The sequence below is a fragment of the Caretta caretta genome, chromosome 2, assembly GCF_965140235.1.
Source record: "Caretta caretta isolate rCarCar2 chromosome 2, rCarCar1.hap1, whole genome shotgun sequence".
In the NCBI taxonomy this organism is placed as follows: Eukaryota; Metazoa; Chordata; order Testudines; family Cheloniidae; genus Caretta; species Caretta caretta.
Window position 1 is genome coordinate 90,382,843 of NC_134207.1, and position 17,161 is coordinate 90,400,003.

The 17,161-nt window shown below is 38.0% G+C and overlaps 1 protein-coding gene across 4 annotated transcripts in view; it reads right to left on the reverse strand.

The window, feature by feature from the left end:
* The window catches only part of PIEZO2 (piezo type mechanosensitive ion channel component 2), a 465,759-nt gene that overhangs the window by 102,852 nt on the left and 345,746 nt on the right, over positions 1 to 17,161 (reverse strand). For 3 of the 4 annotated variants that reach the window (XM_075125316.1, XM_075125315.1, XM_075125318.1), the window contains 6 exons: positions 16,913 to 17,149; positions 10,734 to 10,857; positions 7,839 to 8,062; positions 6,790 to 6,938; positions 5,527 to 5,700; positions 752 to 793 (listed from right to left, as the gene is read on the reverse strand). In XM_075125316.1, coding sequence (XP_074981417.1) covers positions 752 to 793; positions 5,527 to 5,700; positions 6,790 to 6,938; positions 7,839 to 8,062; positions 10,734 to 10,857; positions 16,913 to 17,149 — 950 coding nt within the window. The remainder of the gene's footprint in view (positions 1 to 751; positions 794 to 5,526; positions 5,701 to 6,789; positions 6,939 to 7,838; positions 8,063 to 10,733; positions 10,858 to 16,912; positions 17,150 to 17,161) is intronic. The other variant, XM_075125317.1, reaches the window with a different exon arrangement.

The window sequence follows — 17,161 nt, forward strand, 5'->3', positions numbered from 1 at the left end:
AAATATTCACAGAAAACTTGTTGAGGTATTTGCCCAGTTTTTGTGCTTATGTTCAGGAGTAACAAAAAACCGACCCCATTCTTATTCTTACCCTAATTTAAAAAAAAATCCTTGAAAAATTGAAAGGAATCTTGCTTATGGAAATATTTTAAAAAGCTAATTTTATGATGGCATGATGATAATATCAGTTTTGTGGTTTAGATTCTGTAGCACTCAACTCTGTACATCGCTTAACTGATTTTAATATACTGAAATGTACAGGTGTTCTATTTTTGTCTATACTTCATTACTTTGTATACAAGAAAGCTGACCCAAAGGCACAGACTTTCATTTTTCTTCAGAAAAATACTTCTTGTGCATATTTCTTTAACTCTTAAGTGCACTATCTAAAGTACATCTGAGGTAAGTAGGCGTGTGGATATGGATATCTGTAAAGCGTAGCTATACCAACCTCCTGAACTAATTCTGTTAACTGCAGCCAATTAGAAATAGTATTGCTTATGCCTTTATTGAGCTTGAATGAAGTTTAAGAGAAGAATCTGAGTTGGGGAGAGAATTCACAGCCTCTAAATCCATGTGGCAGATGTGTTAACCACTATAAACCATCCGGTGGGTTTAGAAGTCTAAGCATTGTCTTTGCTTATTTCACAATACTACACGGCATCAGTGATTTTTGTTTCTAGGAACTGAAGAAATAGCAAACAAATTAAAGTACATTTTTTAAGAAAAGGAAACATTGAAGTGTACCCACCTATTTATTATTAGATAAACACGACCATTAACTTTAGCATGGCTACGAGGAAGAGATGAAAGCACAAGAATGCATGCGATAGCAAAGGAGAAATGAGTTAGAGAGAGAAAAAAGGAAACTGTTAAACAGGAATGAATGTACTTTGTTACCTGTCACAGAGGCAAGTATTGTCACAATGAGACATTAAGTCTAAACACTTATTACTAATCTTGCAGTGAAAAAGGCCTATATGTACAATAGCATTACTAGATGGCAAGCAACTTCCGCTAGAAGGACTGTAGATAAATCTCAGGGACCACAAAAATGTCAGAACAGGTTTTATTCTTTAGCTTGATCTCATATTTGTCACACACAATATGTATTGCTTCTTTCAATGGACATAAGTCTATTTAAGGTATTTATATGATCCCCTTAACTGTAGTATCTAAGCAACTTTCAGTCTTTAATGTACTTATCTCCACAATAACCCTATGGGCTAGGAAAGTACCATTCTCTCCATTTTATAAATAAGAAATGTTGGCATAGAGAGATTAAGTAGTTTGCCCGAGGTCACAGAGCAGGGAATTTGGGAACCTGGATCCCAAATAAGCGCCGTAACCACTGGATCACTCTTCCTCTCACTTGAATATAGTATTCAACAGCCCAATTCTGCCACCTTGAGACATATCCATGAGTTAATTCCATTGTGCCAGGTTCTACCACCCTTCCTTCCGGTAGAAACTTCCTCAGACATTCATTGTGACATCTTTAATCATGTTTGAGTAGTACCTTACTCCACAAAATAATCCCGGTGATTTCAGTGAATCTTAGTTTCAGACTAAGGCCTCAGTTCAGGAAAGCATTCTTGTTCAGGACAGAATTTAATAGAGGGTTTAACTTTAAATGTGTTCCTAAATCCCATTGACTACCATGGGAATTAAAGCACGTGTGTAAGTGTTTTCATGAATTGGGGCTTAATATCTAATTAACAGTTTCTCTATGAAAATGACTAAATCTCCAGTGTTGTCCACATACTGAAGATAAAGGTTTGTCTTTCTGTAGAAATCAGTTGATATAACACAGATAAAATTAACAGAAGTAGAAAAAAACATAAATAGCAGGCACAATAAATGTGGTGCTAAGTCACCAGATCTTTTAAAATGAAATGAAATGAATAACTGCACGTTGCTTTGATGGCTTTATAAAAGCTAGACCTTGCTTTGTACATAACTACTTTTAATAGATTTTCTGAATCACATAACCTCTTAATTTTCTGCACAACCAGGTTTTTACTGCTGACAGCACTGCCAGACCAGTATTGGTAGCTGTGCCAAATCAAGATGCATCTTATTCTGCTTCATGTACCATGAAAAGAATTGATAGCTGAATTCTGGTTCCAGAAGCCTTTCAGGTGGTGTCAGTGCCAGGTGTCAGTTGACAACACACTGTGTCAAGGAGGAGGAAAACAGCTCGATTTTCAAATGTCAGGTTGTGTTTGTGTTAATTATATAGTAAAAAGGAGAAAATTTATTTTGATTTGCAAATAGGAAAGGCTTGCTGTGAAAGTCACTGATGAAGAACAAATATGATATATGTGACAATTATGGGTTTCAAAATACTGTAAAAAAAGTAAACGTTGTCACTTTTAGAAAACAGTTGTAAAAATCTCTAGCTCCTAGTATAACAGTTGCTCACCATCCAGTCCCACAGCTAGCTGTATGACATAAAAACTGTGTTGCATTAGCATGGAACGAAAGATAATGTAACAATAGATATTCTTTCTTTACCATTTTAAATAAAACAAAGTCCTAAAATGCTGACTGCAACTAATACATCAACTTCTACTATCAGAGTCGTTAGACCCGGGGGGCCTAGAGCATAAGGATATTTTCATTGGCTTAAAATGAAAATCTACACACAGTCACCTTCCTGTTTACTTTTTTTCTAATATTGGTATTTTCTAACTTTGATTGTTCTGTTTTCAACAAGACACTTAGTGTCCATTGTACCACTGGCTCCTCACTTTGGGCAATTACATCAGTTTTCTTCATGTCAGCATTTGAAGATGGACAGTATTTTATATCCTCTGTCCCTATGTATGGGTAATGACAACAATAACAGAGGATGCAAAGACAGCTGTTTTGCAGGGAGAAGATGTTGCAGCATGAGTGCATCTGAAGGACTGGAACTGTGTCAGGCAGTTGTCTCATATTGTGCCTTTGGAATGCATGTTGGAAGCTGCTGCTTTGTTACTGAACACTGCAAAGTGCTCAATCTACAGTAAAATGTGTGTAGTTACCATATGCTATACTATGCCTCCCAAATGGCAATCCCTCAGCCCAAGTTACACCACTGCTCAAATGCAATCATCAAACTGGGCCCAGATTCAGGTGCACAGTTGCATGGTAAGGAAAAGTTCTTTTAATTGAATATCATGCATCTTTTACTGAACAAAGAATTTGCAGCACAAAAGAAGGTTCACACACAGATTCTCTCAAGAGAGCCTTGAATTTAACATGTGATTTATTACTTTGCTAACATAAAAAAAAAATGAAAAAGAGAAATATGTTTGGAAAAGCAAATAAAGAAAAGATTGTTAGGAATTTATCAACAATTTTTTACAGTCCATTTAAAATATATACTCAAGAATTATGCACACGCATATTCAAAAAATAGAGCTTATACTAAATACAATGCTGAATAAGAACACAAACATACCTATATTCTACTGCATATGTATTGTGACAAAGTTCCTGCTCTACCTTGGTGGGTCTTGCGCTTATTGGCGGATTTGCTCGCCTTGGAGCTTCACAGCAGCCCTCAGCTTGGCCGTTTTTCTGAACCCACAGTCCAGGTCGACTCCTCCTGTGTCTGACCAGGAGTTGGGACAATTTGGGGGAACCCGGGCCCACCCTCTACTCCGGGTTCCAGCCCAGGGCCCTGTGGAATGCCGCTGTCTAGAGTGCCTCCTGGAACAGCTGTGTGACAGCTACAACTCCCTGGGCTACTTCCCCATGGCCTCCTCCCAACACCTTCTTTATCCTCACCATAGGACCTTCCTCCTGGTGTCTGATAATGCTTGTACTCCTCAGTCCTCCAACAGTCCACGTTCTCACTCTCAGCTCCTAGTGCCTCTTGCTCCCAGCTCCTCACAAACCACAAACTGAAGTGAGCTCCTTTTTAAAACCCACGTGCCCTGATTAGCCTGCCTTAATTGATTCTAGCAGCTTCTTGATTGGCTGCAGGTGTTCTAATCAGCCTGTCTTAATTGTCTCCAGAAGGTTCCTGATTGTTCTGAAACCTCCCCTGTTACCTTATCCAGGGAAAAGGGACCTACTTAGCCTGGGGCTAATATATCTGTCTTCTATTACTCTCCTATAGCCATCTGGCCCGACCCTGTCACAGTATGCTGTACAGTTAGGTATAAACATATATAAACATAGGTATAAACCAGATATCTGATTATGATTACCAGAGACATTCCTTTATTTCCTAAATTTCAAGCCATTAAACAAATTGGGCCAAATTCTCAGCTGGTGTAAATTGGTATTGCCCCATAGTTCATTTATGGCACAGTGCAGTCTTCCCAAGTTCATGACCATAAAAATGTCATTGTGTCACACATCACTACATGTTATATTTAGAATGCAAACGTTTTACTTCAAATTAACAATCTAAAGCACTTTGCTACTTCACAAAAACAACAGTCAAATCCATTTCTAAAAGAAACCCATTTTTATCTCCTATTCTTTTGTAAACATGATGGAAGCACAAATTTGCTTTTGTGCAGAAAAATCTTTAAGTGTATAACAGTGAATAAGGTGGAAGGGCTGCGAGAATCACAATACTCTGTTAGACATTTTGATGAGTTTGCTTAATAGTCTAGCGAGCTGGCACAGTATAAAGGCCAAGATTTTCAAAAGTGCCTAGTGGTTTAATTTGTGAGAGCTCAGTATGAGACACCTTAATAAAGGGGCCTGATTTTCACAGGGCAGCTGCGCAGCACTTTCCAAAATGCAGACCTCTTGAACTTGTCTCAATGTGGGCACTCAAATATTGGGTACTCAAAATCAACAAAAAGAAAAGGAGTACTTGTGGCACCTTAGAGACTAACCAATTTATTTGAGCATGAGCTTTCGTGAGCTACAGCTCACTTCATCAGATGTATACCGTGGAAACTGCAGCAGACTTTATATACACACAGAGAATATGAAACAATACCTCCTCCCACCCCACTGTCCTGCTGGTAATAGCTGACAGTGGGGTGGGAGGAGGTATTGTTTCATATTCTCTGTGTGTATATAAAGTCTGCTGCAGTTTCCACGGTATACATCTGATGAAGTGAGCTGTAGCTCACGAAAGCTCATGCTCAAATAAATTGGTTAGTCTCTAAGGTGCCACAAGTACTCCTTTTCTTTTTGCGAATACAGACTAACACGGCTGTTCCTCTGAAACCTGTCAAAATCAACAGTCACTTTGAAAATCTTCCCTATTCTTGTCAGGGTTCTTAAAAAGCACATGTGGCACCTAATGCCCACTGAAAGTCAACGGGTGTTAGGTGACATAAGTGTCTTTTGTACTCTGAAAATCTACCCCAAAGTCTAAACCTAACTATGTGTGTGCGTGCATATGTGGGGGGGGGGGGGGGGGGGAGGGAGGCTGGGTGGGAAGGGGGCGCTAATCAGTGGGTTATAAAAAGGCAAATAACATTTCCTGCAAAGTAAATTGTTAGAGAACAGTAGAAAAGAGTACTATATTATGGACAACTGGTAGCTTTGTTTACTTTGCTTGTTTACCTGTAAATAGTGCTGTCCTGTTTGCTGGTTACAGCTTTTAAGTCAGTGAGCTGGAGGAAATGGTCATGGAAGTAATGAAGGTGTAATATACACACCAATAAGAAAGAGGTTGGAATAAAGATACGTGTGAACAGCTCAGCCACAGAAAACTGTTTTAAACCGAGATCCTCTAGTCTGAAAAATAAAACAAGTCACTAAGTCACCTGTTCAAAATGAATTTTGCAATATTTCTCCCATATCACATTAGGTGAATAGTCACAAAATGGCACAGTAAGTAAGATTGTACTTGCTATGTATCTTTTATCTTTTCATTTTTCCGAACAAAAGATAAGAACAATGCAAATGTACAGTACCTTACCTTGCCACTTAACCCTTTAAAGATATGAGTCACACTAAATAAGCACTATTAAATAAATTACCACTGCCACAACATTTGTAGATTTAATTTCTTTCTTATATCAAATGTTTTCAGTGTAGTATTTCAGAGCCAGCTTTTCCAGCTCCAAGCCAACAACTACATTGTTACAATATTGTTGGCAATAGAAAGCAGTAAAAGAGGTTTGTTCTGCTTCTACAAAACAGTTTACTGGGATCCTATATAAGATGGCAGATTTGGCATATATCTGCTGTTTCAGAAGATTTTGTTTTGTGTTTTGTGTTTTTATTTTTTATTTTTTGTTTTGTTTTTGTTACAGCCTTTAAGTCTATCTTTTAAGGAAGGGTTATGCCTTTAGGAGAATGATTAGGGAAAAGCAAAAAATGTTTCGCAGGACACCTCCATTTATCCACTGTGTAGTCAGAATTAGGGTGGTCAGAAATTAGGACTGGTAGTCAGAAAGAGGTGGTCATCTAGGGCAACCAAATAGCAGGGACAGCAAAATGTTCAGTGACATTTTTGTGGGGGTGACAGCAGAGGTGTAGGGGCACATATTTGCTTGTGTGCATGGGGCAGCAAAACCCCCCAAAGCCAGTCATGGTTGGAGAAGGTTTCCTGACATTTTTTCCATAATAATAAGGAAGTGGAGGAAGGAGATCAAAGAGTGCAAAACATCACCATTTCTCTCATGTCAAAATTAATGTGAGTCCAGGTTTGCAAATTGTTTACAAATATTGGTGAAAATCTCAGCTTTTTTACTATGAAAATCTGCAAAGCAAAATAGGGAGTTTTACACAGACCTATATAAAGTCTTTGTAACAGTATGAAAAAAAATCACTACGCATCTGCTTGTGTACAATAAGTCTAAGTAAAATGAAAATACTCACTTTTTTTCATCTAGCCCTGTCATGTTCATCCACAAGCCAGGAAATGATTCAAATTGATATGTATAGATGAAGATAAGCACCAGCATAGTGTAAACAACCACTGACATCCAAAAATATTTTAGGATTCGCCTCCACCATTCATAGTGCACCTGGGAACCAGCCATTGAAGATGGTAAGGCAAATAGATCCAAAGCAGAAGAATCCACCAAACTATACTCTTGTGCAGGCAGATCTCTATAAAACTATAACCCTCCCCTCTAAACTAACACCATTTTTTATTCTTGACATGGAGGCTTAACTCTCATTGTTACTTATCAGAGACATGTCCAGGTAGCAAAGGGAGAACCAGTCTTTGTAGTATCATAGTATTGTTTATTTTGTGGTCTACAGCTAAGCAATGGAAAAGTGGCCGTCATCAGCAATCAAACATGAAGTCATGCAGTTCTAATGTAAAGATCAATAGTATTCCTAAATTCAGCTAGGGATGGTTAAACTGGCCTCGATAAAACAACCATGGTGAATCTTAGTCCAAAATTCTAAACAAACCCCAACTTGATCCATTTTAAGTTAACTTTTTTCATTTTCCCCCTCATGTTTATGTAAGCTCTATTCTTCCAAGTTCCAGCCAGGATCGGAAGGAAAAAAAGTCAGAAATCTCATGAAACAACCTGTCCTCATAAGTTACCCAGAACAATTCTTCAGGCTCAAAAGGTTTTGAGTGGTTGATTATTAATATTTTTTACTAATTTAGTTCTAGGGTGCCCATCACCACAGAGTCTGGGTTCTCGTTCAGCTAAGCATTCATATGTTTGGGTGCTTATCCAAACTACAACTTTTAAAACTTTGCTTCTCTCTCCCATCAGCCGATCTATTGAGGTTTCAGAGAATCAAAACTCTTCAAATGGTCTAAGCTGTTGAGAACTAGTGAAAGAAAGAATACACAGTGGATTAAGTTATTAAATGTTGTTCTCAGTTCCACTGGTGCTGAGTCAAGAGGATGCAGCAGTGCAACCAAAGGAAGAATTTTGCTTAGTATTGCTCTCATTTACCTGGTACAGGGCCACACAGAAGAGGAAGAGCATCATATAGATGATTTTGTACATGACAATTCTGCCCTCAAAGCTGACAAAGAAGAACATTCCTCCGCAGACATAAATCCAGTACTTAATGAACATAGCCATCACCAAGTTTCCCAGGACTTTCATAATGTCCTGTTCATCCTCATCTTCTTCATCTGCTTCCTCTGTCACTTCCCCTTCTTGCAATTCCTCTTCTGCAAAGACACAAATCAAGTTGCATCACCCCCAACCTATTTTTACAGGATCTTTCCTTTATAGGATCTTTCCTTGTAATTGTAAATGAGGTAAAGCATAAAAGCTTTATGCAGGACATGGAAGCTTAGATTACATTTAGATACATGTCTGAATTGACTTTATAACCTCTGCTTCTGATTGAGGGAGAAAATTCACCAGAAGGCTCCAGAGAATTTTGGTCATGCATTTCCTTCTAAAATATGTTATTTTCCTCCTCTACAAGTTGACAGTAGTGTCTCCATGACCAAACTCCTATGCCCAGGTGCCTAGTTGGTAAATGTACTCACTCTTCCACCCCTTTCAAAAATCAGAGGGCCAGATTCTCTGGTCCACTAAGGTCACTTTGTGCTGAGTAAGCAGCACAAAGTGTCTTTAAAACAGCTGGAGATAGCCAGTAGAGTATTCCCTCAAATTCCTGCGAGTAGAATATTCCCTCTATGTCACCTTGTAAGCCACTAGCCTTCACTGCCACCATAAGGGGAAGAGACTTTTCAGGGGCATTCTGGAAGGTGGGTTGGGACAGGAGAAGGCATGCTGTGGCAGAGCTCCATGATCGTTCACTGGGCATAAGGTCTGTAGCTTAATTTGCTTGGACTTCCACTGGGGCAGGGTGGCCAAAAGGTGAGGAAGCCACAGCAATTCCCTGTGATTACCGCTCCCCACTTTGCCCAAGCTGCACTCAGACATAGTGGAGAACTGTGATAAATGAGAGCAGGGATAGCTCCCTTTTGTGGACCCAGCCAGCCAGTTGGCTGTGGAATCCCTCTTGGTGGTTGCTCTCTACTTGTTTTACCTGTAAAGGGTTAACAAGCCCATAGGTAAAAGGAAAGGACTGGGCACCTGACCAAAAGAGCCAATGGGAAGCCTAGAACTTTTTAAGATTGGGAAAAAACTTCCCTTTGTCTGTGTGTTGTGGTTCTCCGGGAAAGAGGGGAACAGGGAGCAGTTATGCTGTGAGAAGCTGAAAGCCAGGTATGAAAAACCATCAGATCATACCTATAGATTGCTTACCTGAAACCCCAGATATGTAAATAAATTAGGGAGCGTCTAGGAAGACGCGGTTAGGTTTATTTCTGTTTATTTCTTATTGGCTTGTGGACTCCTCTGTGCTAACCCTAATGCTTTCCATTTTGCTTGTAACCTTTAAGATGGATCTCAAGAAGGTTATTTTTGATGTTTAAATTTTGTAAGTGGTTTTTTTAAATCTGGCAAAAGCCTAAATTCCAGATGTATTTTCTTTCATTTTGTATTTAACAAAATTTACCTTTTTTAAGAACAGGACTGGATTTTTGGTGTCCTAAGAGGTTTGTGCATGTTGTCTAATTAGCTGGTGGCAACAGCTGATTTCCTTTGTTTTTCTTCCTCAGCTCTTCCCCAAAGGGTTTGGGGGGCTGGGGGGATGAAAGGGCTTGAGGATACCCCAAAGGAAGGAATTCCCAAGTGTGCCTTTCTGGTTTCAAAGGGGTTTTCTGCATTTGGGTGGTGGCAGCATCTACCATCCAAGGTCAGAGAGAAGCTGTGACCTTTGGAGTTTAATACCAGCCTGGAGTGGCCAGTATTAATTTTTAAAATCCTTGCGGGCCCCCACCTTCTGCACTCAAAGTGCCAGAGTGGGGAATCAGCCTTGACAAGAACCATGGCCTGAAGGCTATGTATTGGATCATAGTCAAAGCAAATATATACTGTTATGCCTATATTTTCAGGCAAAAAACATTGTTAAACTGGAAAAAAATGTATCCTTGATATCCAGAGACATAAATTCCAAAGGGAATATTGTGGTTTTGGCCAAAACCACAAACATTAGACAGCTTTGAAATTCAAAGCAGAGGTTCCTGTTTAAAACCAACCAACCAACAAAACTTAAAAAAACATATAGATGTGTCATACCAGGTGGGAGTTAAATGCCGCATTTCAAAAGAATGACTATCCCTCCCTCTTGCTCTATTGTGATCAAACCATGAAAAAAAGGGCAAGTTACTGCTGTGTCATTAATGGGAGCAGTATGGAGAAATCCCTGTTCCTAGTCTTGCTATGCTGGGTGTGAAGTGGGGGCCATCAAAAGGCATCTGCACATATAAATAATGCCAGGGCCTGGCAATTTCAGGGAGTGACTCGTGGCTCTGATCATCACATCCCAGGCCTGATTCTGATCTGATTTAAATCAGTTTAAAACAAGAATAACTACACCTCACTGAAACCTATAGGCCAAATTCTGCTCTTGGTTACAAAGGTGCAGCTCCCAATGAAATCCCAATGGACATTATCCATGTAGGCCTTTCTCCTTTTATGGTTAAATTTTGTGTACAGTGATCTTTTTTAGGGTGTGAGGGGGTGCAATTGTGGTGCATCTATAGAAGGTTTTTCCTGTATTTCCCATTCAAGTTATTTATTTCGTCATATCATTTACTGTCGTTCAACTGTAAAGAGAGTTTATATATTTTGTTTGATATTATCAAGTTCAAAGCTATTTTCTTATGTCCCCTGAGAAATTTATAGTGCATGGATTTAGCAACATATTGTTTTGCACTCAGTCAATAGCAGATGCAACTTTCCAGTTACTTTAGCAATAAGAAAAGAAGTAACCATAACCTCCTACATTCATTGAAGCAGTCAAACTTGATATTCTTTTACCTTTTTCTTCATTTTCTTCATCTTCAACTTTGACCTCATCTAAAGAAGTTTCTTTTAGCTGAAGCACTTTCTGCTCTGTGAGGTGTTGCCTAAGCAGTAGCCAGAAAGTAATCGTGAAAAGGATCTGCAAGCAAAAATAAAAACAAAAACAAGAGAGACAGACTAATTGTACATCCTAGATCCTGCTAATGTTAACAGATATTTTGAAATGTTTTTCATGCCTTTGTTTTCCACTATTCAGCAAAATTGGCAACAATATCATCATTGCCAAAGAACACATTTCTGGAAGCTAGGTCATTTAGGCAACCTATTCCATTAAAAGCAAGTTTATTTTACTTGCAGCTGTCATCCAGTTTGGATAGGAAATTGACTTTTTATTCTGTGGCTTTTGTTAATAAGTTTCTCTTTTGATTCCTTGCGCTAGGAGAGGATAGTCTATTATTCCATAACCAGGTACATAAATAAATAAATATTTTAAACAAAGAGTGTGTACTTTTGTGTTTTCTATACTGCCAACTTCAGCAAGTGTCAGTACTGAAAGCCAGCCAGAACACAGAAAACAGAATGGCACCTGTTTATCATGGGCTTGAGCCTATATCCACTGAAGTCAATGCTCCCATGGATTTCAGTGGTTCAGGATCAAGCCTCATTTCATTACTTTATACAGAAAACAAGAATAAAATTTTAAATGAGACATACAAACAATCAAATATTTGGTATACTCTACTGTGGGGTTGCTGCTGCTGCTAACCAGGCTGACGATGTAATATAAAAAGTAGGGCTGTCAATTAATCACAGTTAACTCACACGATTAAGTAAAAAAAATTAATTGTGATTAATCGTATGGTTAAATAATAGAATACCAATTGAAATGCATTAAATATTTTGGAGGTTTTCTACATTTTCGAATATATTGATTTAAATTACAACACAGAATACAAAGTGTACAGAGCTCACTTTATATTTTTTATTACAAATATTTGCACTGTAAAAATGATAAAAGAAATAGTATTTTTTAATTCACCTCATGTAAGTACCATAGTGCAATCTCTTTATTGTGAAAGTGCAACTTACAAATGTAGATTTTTTTTGTTACATAACTGCACTCAAAAACAAAACAACGTAAAACTTTAGAGTCTACAAGTCCACTCAGTCCTACTTCTTGTGCAGCCAACCGCTAAGAGAAACAAGTTTGTTTACATTTACAGGAGATAATGCTGCTCGCTTCTTATTTACAATGTCACCTGAAAGAGAGAACAGATGTTCACATGGCACTTTTGTAGCTGGCATGCAAGGTATTTTCATGCCAGATATGCTAAACATTCGTATGCCCCTTCATGCTTTGGTCACCATTCCAGAGAACATACTTCCATGCTGTTGACACTCATTAAAAATATAATGTGTTAATTAAATTTGTGACTGAACTCCTTGGGGGAGAATTGTATGTCTTCTGCTCTGTGTTTTACCTGCATTCTGCCATATATTTCATGTTACAGCAGTCTCAGATGATGACCCAGCATGTTGTTCACTTTCACTGCAGATTTGACAAAACACATAGAAGGTACCAATGTAAGAGTTCTAAAGATAGCAATAGCACTCGACCCATGATTTAAGAATCTGAAGTGCTTTCCAAAATCTGAGAGGGATGGAGTGTGGAACATGCTTTCAGAAGTTTTAAAAGAGCAACACTTAGACGCAGAAACTACAGAACCCGAACCACCAAAAAAGAAAATGAACCTTCTGCTGGTGACATCTGACTCAGATGATGAAAATGAACATGTGTTGGTCTGCACTGCTTTGGATCATTATCATCGGCATGGATGTATATCCTCTGGAATGGTGGTTTAAGCATGAAGGGACATATGAATATTTAGCGCATCTGGCAAGTACATATCTTGCTAAACCGGCTACAACAGTGCCATGCGAATGCCTGTTCTTACTTTCAGGTGACATTGTAAACAAGAAGCGGGCAGCATTATCTCCTTCAAATGTAAACAAACCTGTTTGTCTGAGCAATTGATTGAACAAGAAGTAGGACTGAGCGGACTTGTAAGCGCTAAAGTTTTACATTGTTTTGTTTTTGAATGCAATTATTTTTTGTACATAACTATAAATTTATAAGTTCTACTTTCATTATAAAGAGATTGCACACAGTACTTGTTTTAAGTGAATTGAAAAATACTATTTCTTTTATTTTTAGAGTGCAAATATTTATAATAAAAAATATAAAGTGAGCACTGTACACTTTGTATTCTGTGTTGTGATTGAAATCAATATGTTTGAAAATGTGGAAAACATCAAAAATATTTATATAAACGGTATTCTATTATTGTTTAACAGCGCGATTAATTGTGTGATTAATCACAATTAATTTTTTTAATTGCTTGACAGCCCTAATAAAAAGTGATTCTGCTTTTTCATGTGAACTGAAAGCAACTGATAAAACAATGACTTCTTGTTATGTTTTTCAGCCATTGATAATGGTTATAAACACTGACAAAAATGACAATGTTCCTTTTAAGAGATTTTTAATGATATATCCTTCCTGTTTGTGCATTCGGATGTAATTTACATTGTGATCACAGTCTTTGTTCTCACTTGCTTCCACGTGACACATACCAGTAGTGTGAGAAGTGGTGCAGGAAGCACGTATGTTCCAAAAATACTGAATGGCCAGAAGTTGAGTGAGTGATCCTGCATCATTTCATCACCATTATATTATAATAAAACAACTGATTTCAGCTCAAATTGATGAATTTACCATAAAAATGAACCTGATTTACACTGTAAGCTCTTTGAGGAAGGGACATGTATATGTAAAATGCCTATCTCCACAGGCCCCAATCCCTGAAGGGGATGTCTAAACACTATCACAAGAGAAATAAATAATAACGACAGGGAAACTCAGTTTTTAAAGGAGTGAAAAGGCACCAGATTAGCTAAAAATAAATACTGAAAATAAATATCAAAACTGCTAAACATACAAACGTAACAGATAAGTGAAGCCCTTTCATGAATGGCAAATGCACAGAGAGTTTGGGTCAACACTTTTAAGCTATTGATTGGGGGGGTGGAATCTCCCTCCATTGTGTACTGCTAGATGTAATCCAGGGTTACAGAGCAGAAAACAAATCCTTGGGGTAAGTGGATGACTTAGGGAACTGATAATGGGGTACATAGACCATCATTTCAAAGCAACTAGTATGAATCCAGCCCAGATTGGCAGTGACACAAAATTCTTTTCTCAAGGTGGCTGTTCGTGGTGTCTGTAAATCGAGTTGGCAGCCTCATTCCAGTTTGCAGAATACATACATCACAAAAACCATTACAACTGACACAAAATGGTATCTCAAAGAGAGGTGGGTAATGGAAACAGAACTACTCTCTCCCTTCTGGAGATGGATGCTTCACATCAATGTTAAAGTATATTGGCAGATCAGCATGGAGGAAACCTACTCTGCTACTACCACCATCTCTTTGTTCTGTGGGGTAATAGAGGGCTTCATTCTCCGGTCATATTAACACAGCACCTTTCACACACATGAAGGGCCATTTTATGGCTGTTAAGCTAAGCCCATGAGAATAGGTAGCAACAAGAGGTTCCACATCATCAGAAGTGACTTTCAAAAGCATTGTGCTGACTCAGACACAATGGGGGCAGATCCTCACTGGGGATAAATTTTCATAGGTCCACTGAAATTAATGATAAATTTACACCAGCTGAAGATCTGCCCTAATCCTCCAGGAGTGCTGGGCAAATTCACAGAGAAGTGGCCACTGCTATGCCACCTTGAGCATCAGATAACATGCATTTACCCCTACACTGACTGAGCTCTATTTTGCTCAGCTGCTGTCCTCTTTGGAGTCACTGCCAGTACCAGACTAGCTTTTGGAGCTGTGGAATATAGAGGTGTTTTCATACTGCCTCTGACAGCCAGCCTCTGTGCAATGCAGCTCTACCTTTCAAGCCAGTACACACTCTTCAAAGCCCATACAAATATATGCAGGGAAAATTATGGTACATTCACTTCTCTTTTATTCCACTGAATCTTTATTTAAATCCACAGGGTGCATTTTATCCAGTCTAACAAATCCAACAGATGTTCTTCAGTTAGTTTTATAGGTGTAACTAAAATCATCCCATATACAAAATAATTTCACTTTCCTGACAGCAGTTAGTTTTAAATATGACATTCCACAATGCAATTCATCTTTGAAATTATTGAAAAGGGGCTGGCAATATATCAAGGCAGCCAAATCTCTTAAGAGAGATTTACAAAGTCAATGAAGAGAAATTGCAGAACTTACCTCTTGACTATTTAATCACTCTTATCAAGACTAGCACTACCTTCCATAGGAAAAATAATAGAATGCTCACTAGCATTCAAATACATTATAAATCCAGTCATGGCTTGGCAAGGGGCACTGCCAAGCAGGAAATACAGGTGCAGAACCTCTTCAAATGGAAATCAAGTGTATCATGATGGAAGTGGTTCACTCAGTTATAAGGGAATTGGGCGAACTATCCACATTCTGTGAGAAACTCCTCTTGAGTGCTCTATGAAGAAGCTTCTATTGTGTGCTCACTTTCCTCCCTCAAAGATAATCTGCCAAATGTACTGGTCTCAAGACAGGGCAAATATCTGGGTGAAAAAAAGCCTCATTAATTGAGACCAAGAAATGCTTTCATTTGTGATCTAAGGTGATTCCAATTCATGTTTCTTCAACTGAATGACTAAAGAATTAATTCTGATAAGTACTTGCGCATGTGCCTAATTTTATGTGTGAGAGTCGTTCCATTAACTTCAATAGACTATTCATGTGCTTAAAGTTTGGCACATGCTCAAAAAGCTTGCTGACCTAGGCACTTCTATTCTTAGAGACAAATTTGGTGTGTTTTTAGATAGTCAAATGAACTCAGCTACTCTTCACAAATTAAAAAAATATTTGACATTACAGGTTCAATTATCTTTTTCCGCTGCTCTTATAGTGAGGCTCTTATACTTAAACTGGCATGACATCTCAGGTGTTCATTAATATACCAAAAATGGTACCTATGAATATTCTGGTGAATAAAAGCCAGTGATTCCACTCACTAAAACGTACAATCCTTTTTATTCACTTGTTCGGAAGCATTCAGATGATTTTTTTATTCATAAGAATGTTTATGGACAGCAAATGTTCATAGTGTCATGAATAATAACACAGAGAAATATTCCTGAAAGTATCTGGACCAGAAGTGTTCTCACAATATTTTTTTATTCTTCACACAGTACATTTATCTAATATTTCTAAGTGTTTGTGGATAACTTGAAAAGCGAAAAAGAGCTACACATGAAATTTTCAAAATGCTGGCCTAAACTCTGCTCCCATTAAAGTCAGCAGATTTTATCATATACTTACAAGTGTCTGGATTTGCAATTTTTAATTCCACCAGACTCCACATGCAATATGTGTTCATAACAAAAGTGTTCATGAATAGCTGAGACAGAATGTCATGGGCTGTGAGAGGTGGGGTGATAAAGTGTTGCCACACACAAATTCTGCCAACAAAATAACTAAAAATGAAAGGGAGAAAGGAGGGAACAACCACTGTACTGAGGTCTGCTACATTAGTCTTCATTCAGAAAAAAGAGAAGGGAATGGAAATCTTTTATTTAAGTACAACTACAGCACTGAGTTTTCACCTGTACTGACTGATGCTAATGACAAAGCAGAAATGCACTTATAAAAATGTATACAATTTGTGTATGTATAGTGTTTATGTATAGGTTGTGTGTGTGTGTGTGTGTGTGTACGTACAAACAGGTTTCATAAAACAAAAGCTGCCTCATAATTCTATTTAATTTATCTCGTATTTAACAAATCGAAGTACATGTTTTTTCTCTTCCCTTTCCTTCTGTTTTCATAGGGCCAAATACTAATGCTATTTTCTCCCTGGTGAGAACTATTTTATAAAATTATCTAAATTTGACACATTCATTATAGTATTTAATTTACCGGCAAGAAGGAATTTTGTGCTATTGTATTTTTTAACCACTCATCCTGTACTGTAAGTCCCATGCTGAACAGGATTATTCATTGTATTAAACACCAAAGGACCTGAAATTTTTACTGATGGCTAGTGATTATTGTTTAGTTCTTTAAACTACAGATGTCTGTAAGTAAACTACACTTACCTTTGATGCTAATTCCCCAGGATCCTTCTTTTCTAAAAATCCTGAAACTTTAGGAAGCTCATCATTATTTAGGTCAATACTCCATATATATTGTAATGTTAACAGCAAATTTCCATAAACAACCATGAAAGGTGAACTGATCATAGCATATTTCCTTCGGTCACGAATCATCCAAAGTGTGCAGGACCAGATCAATAACACAAAAGTCAACCAACTGTGATAAGTGATACTCCAAGCCTTGGGAGGGAG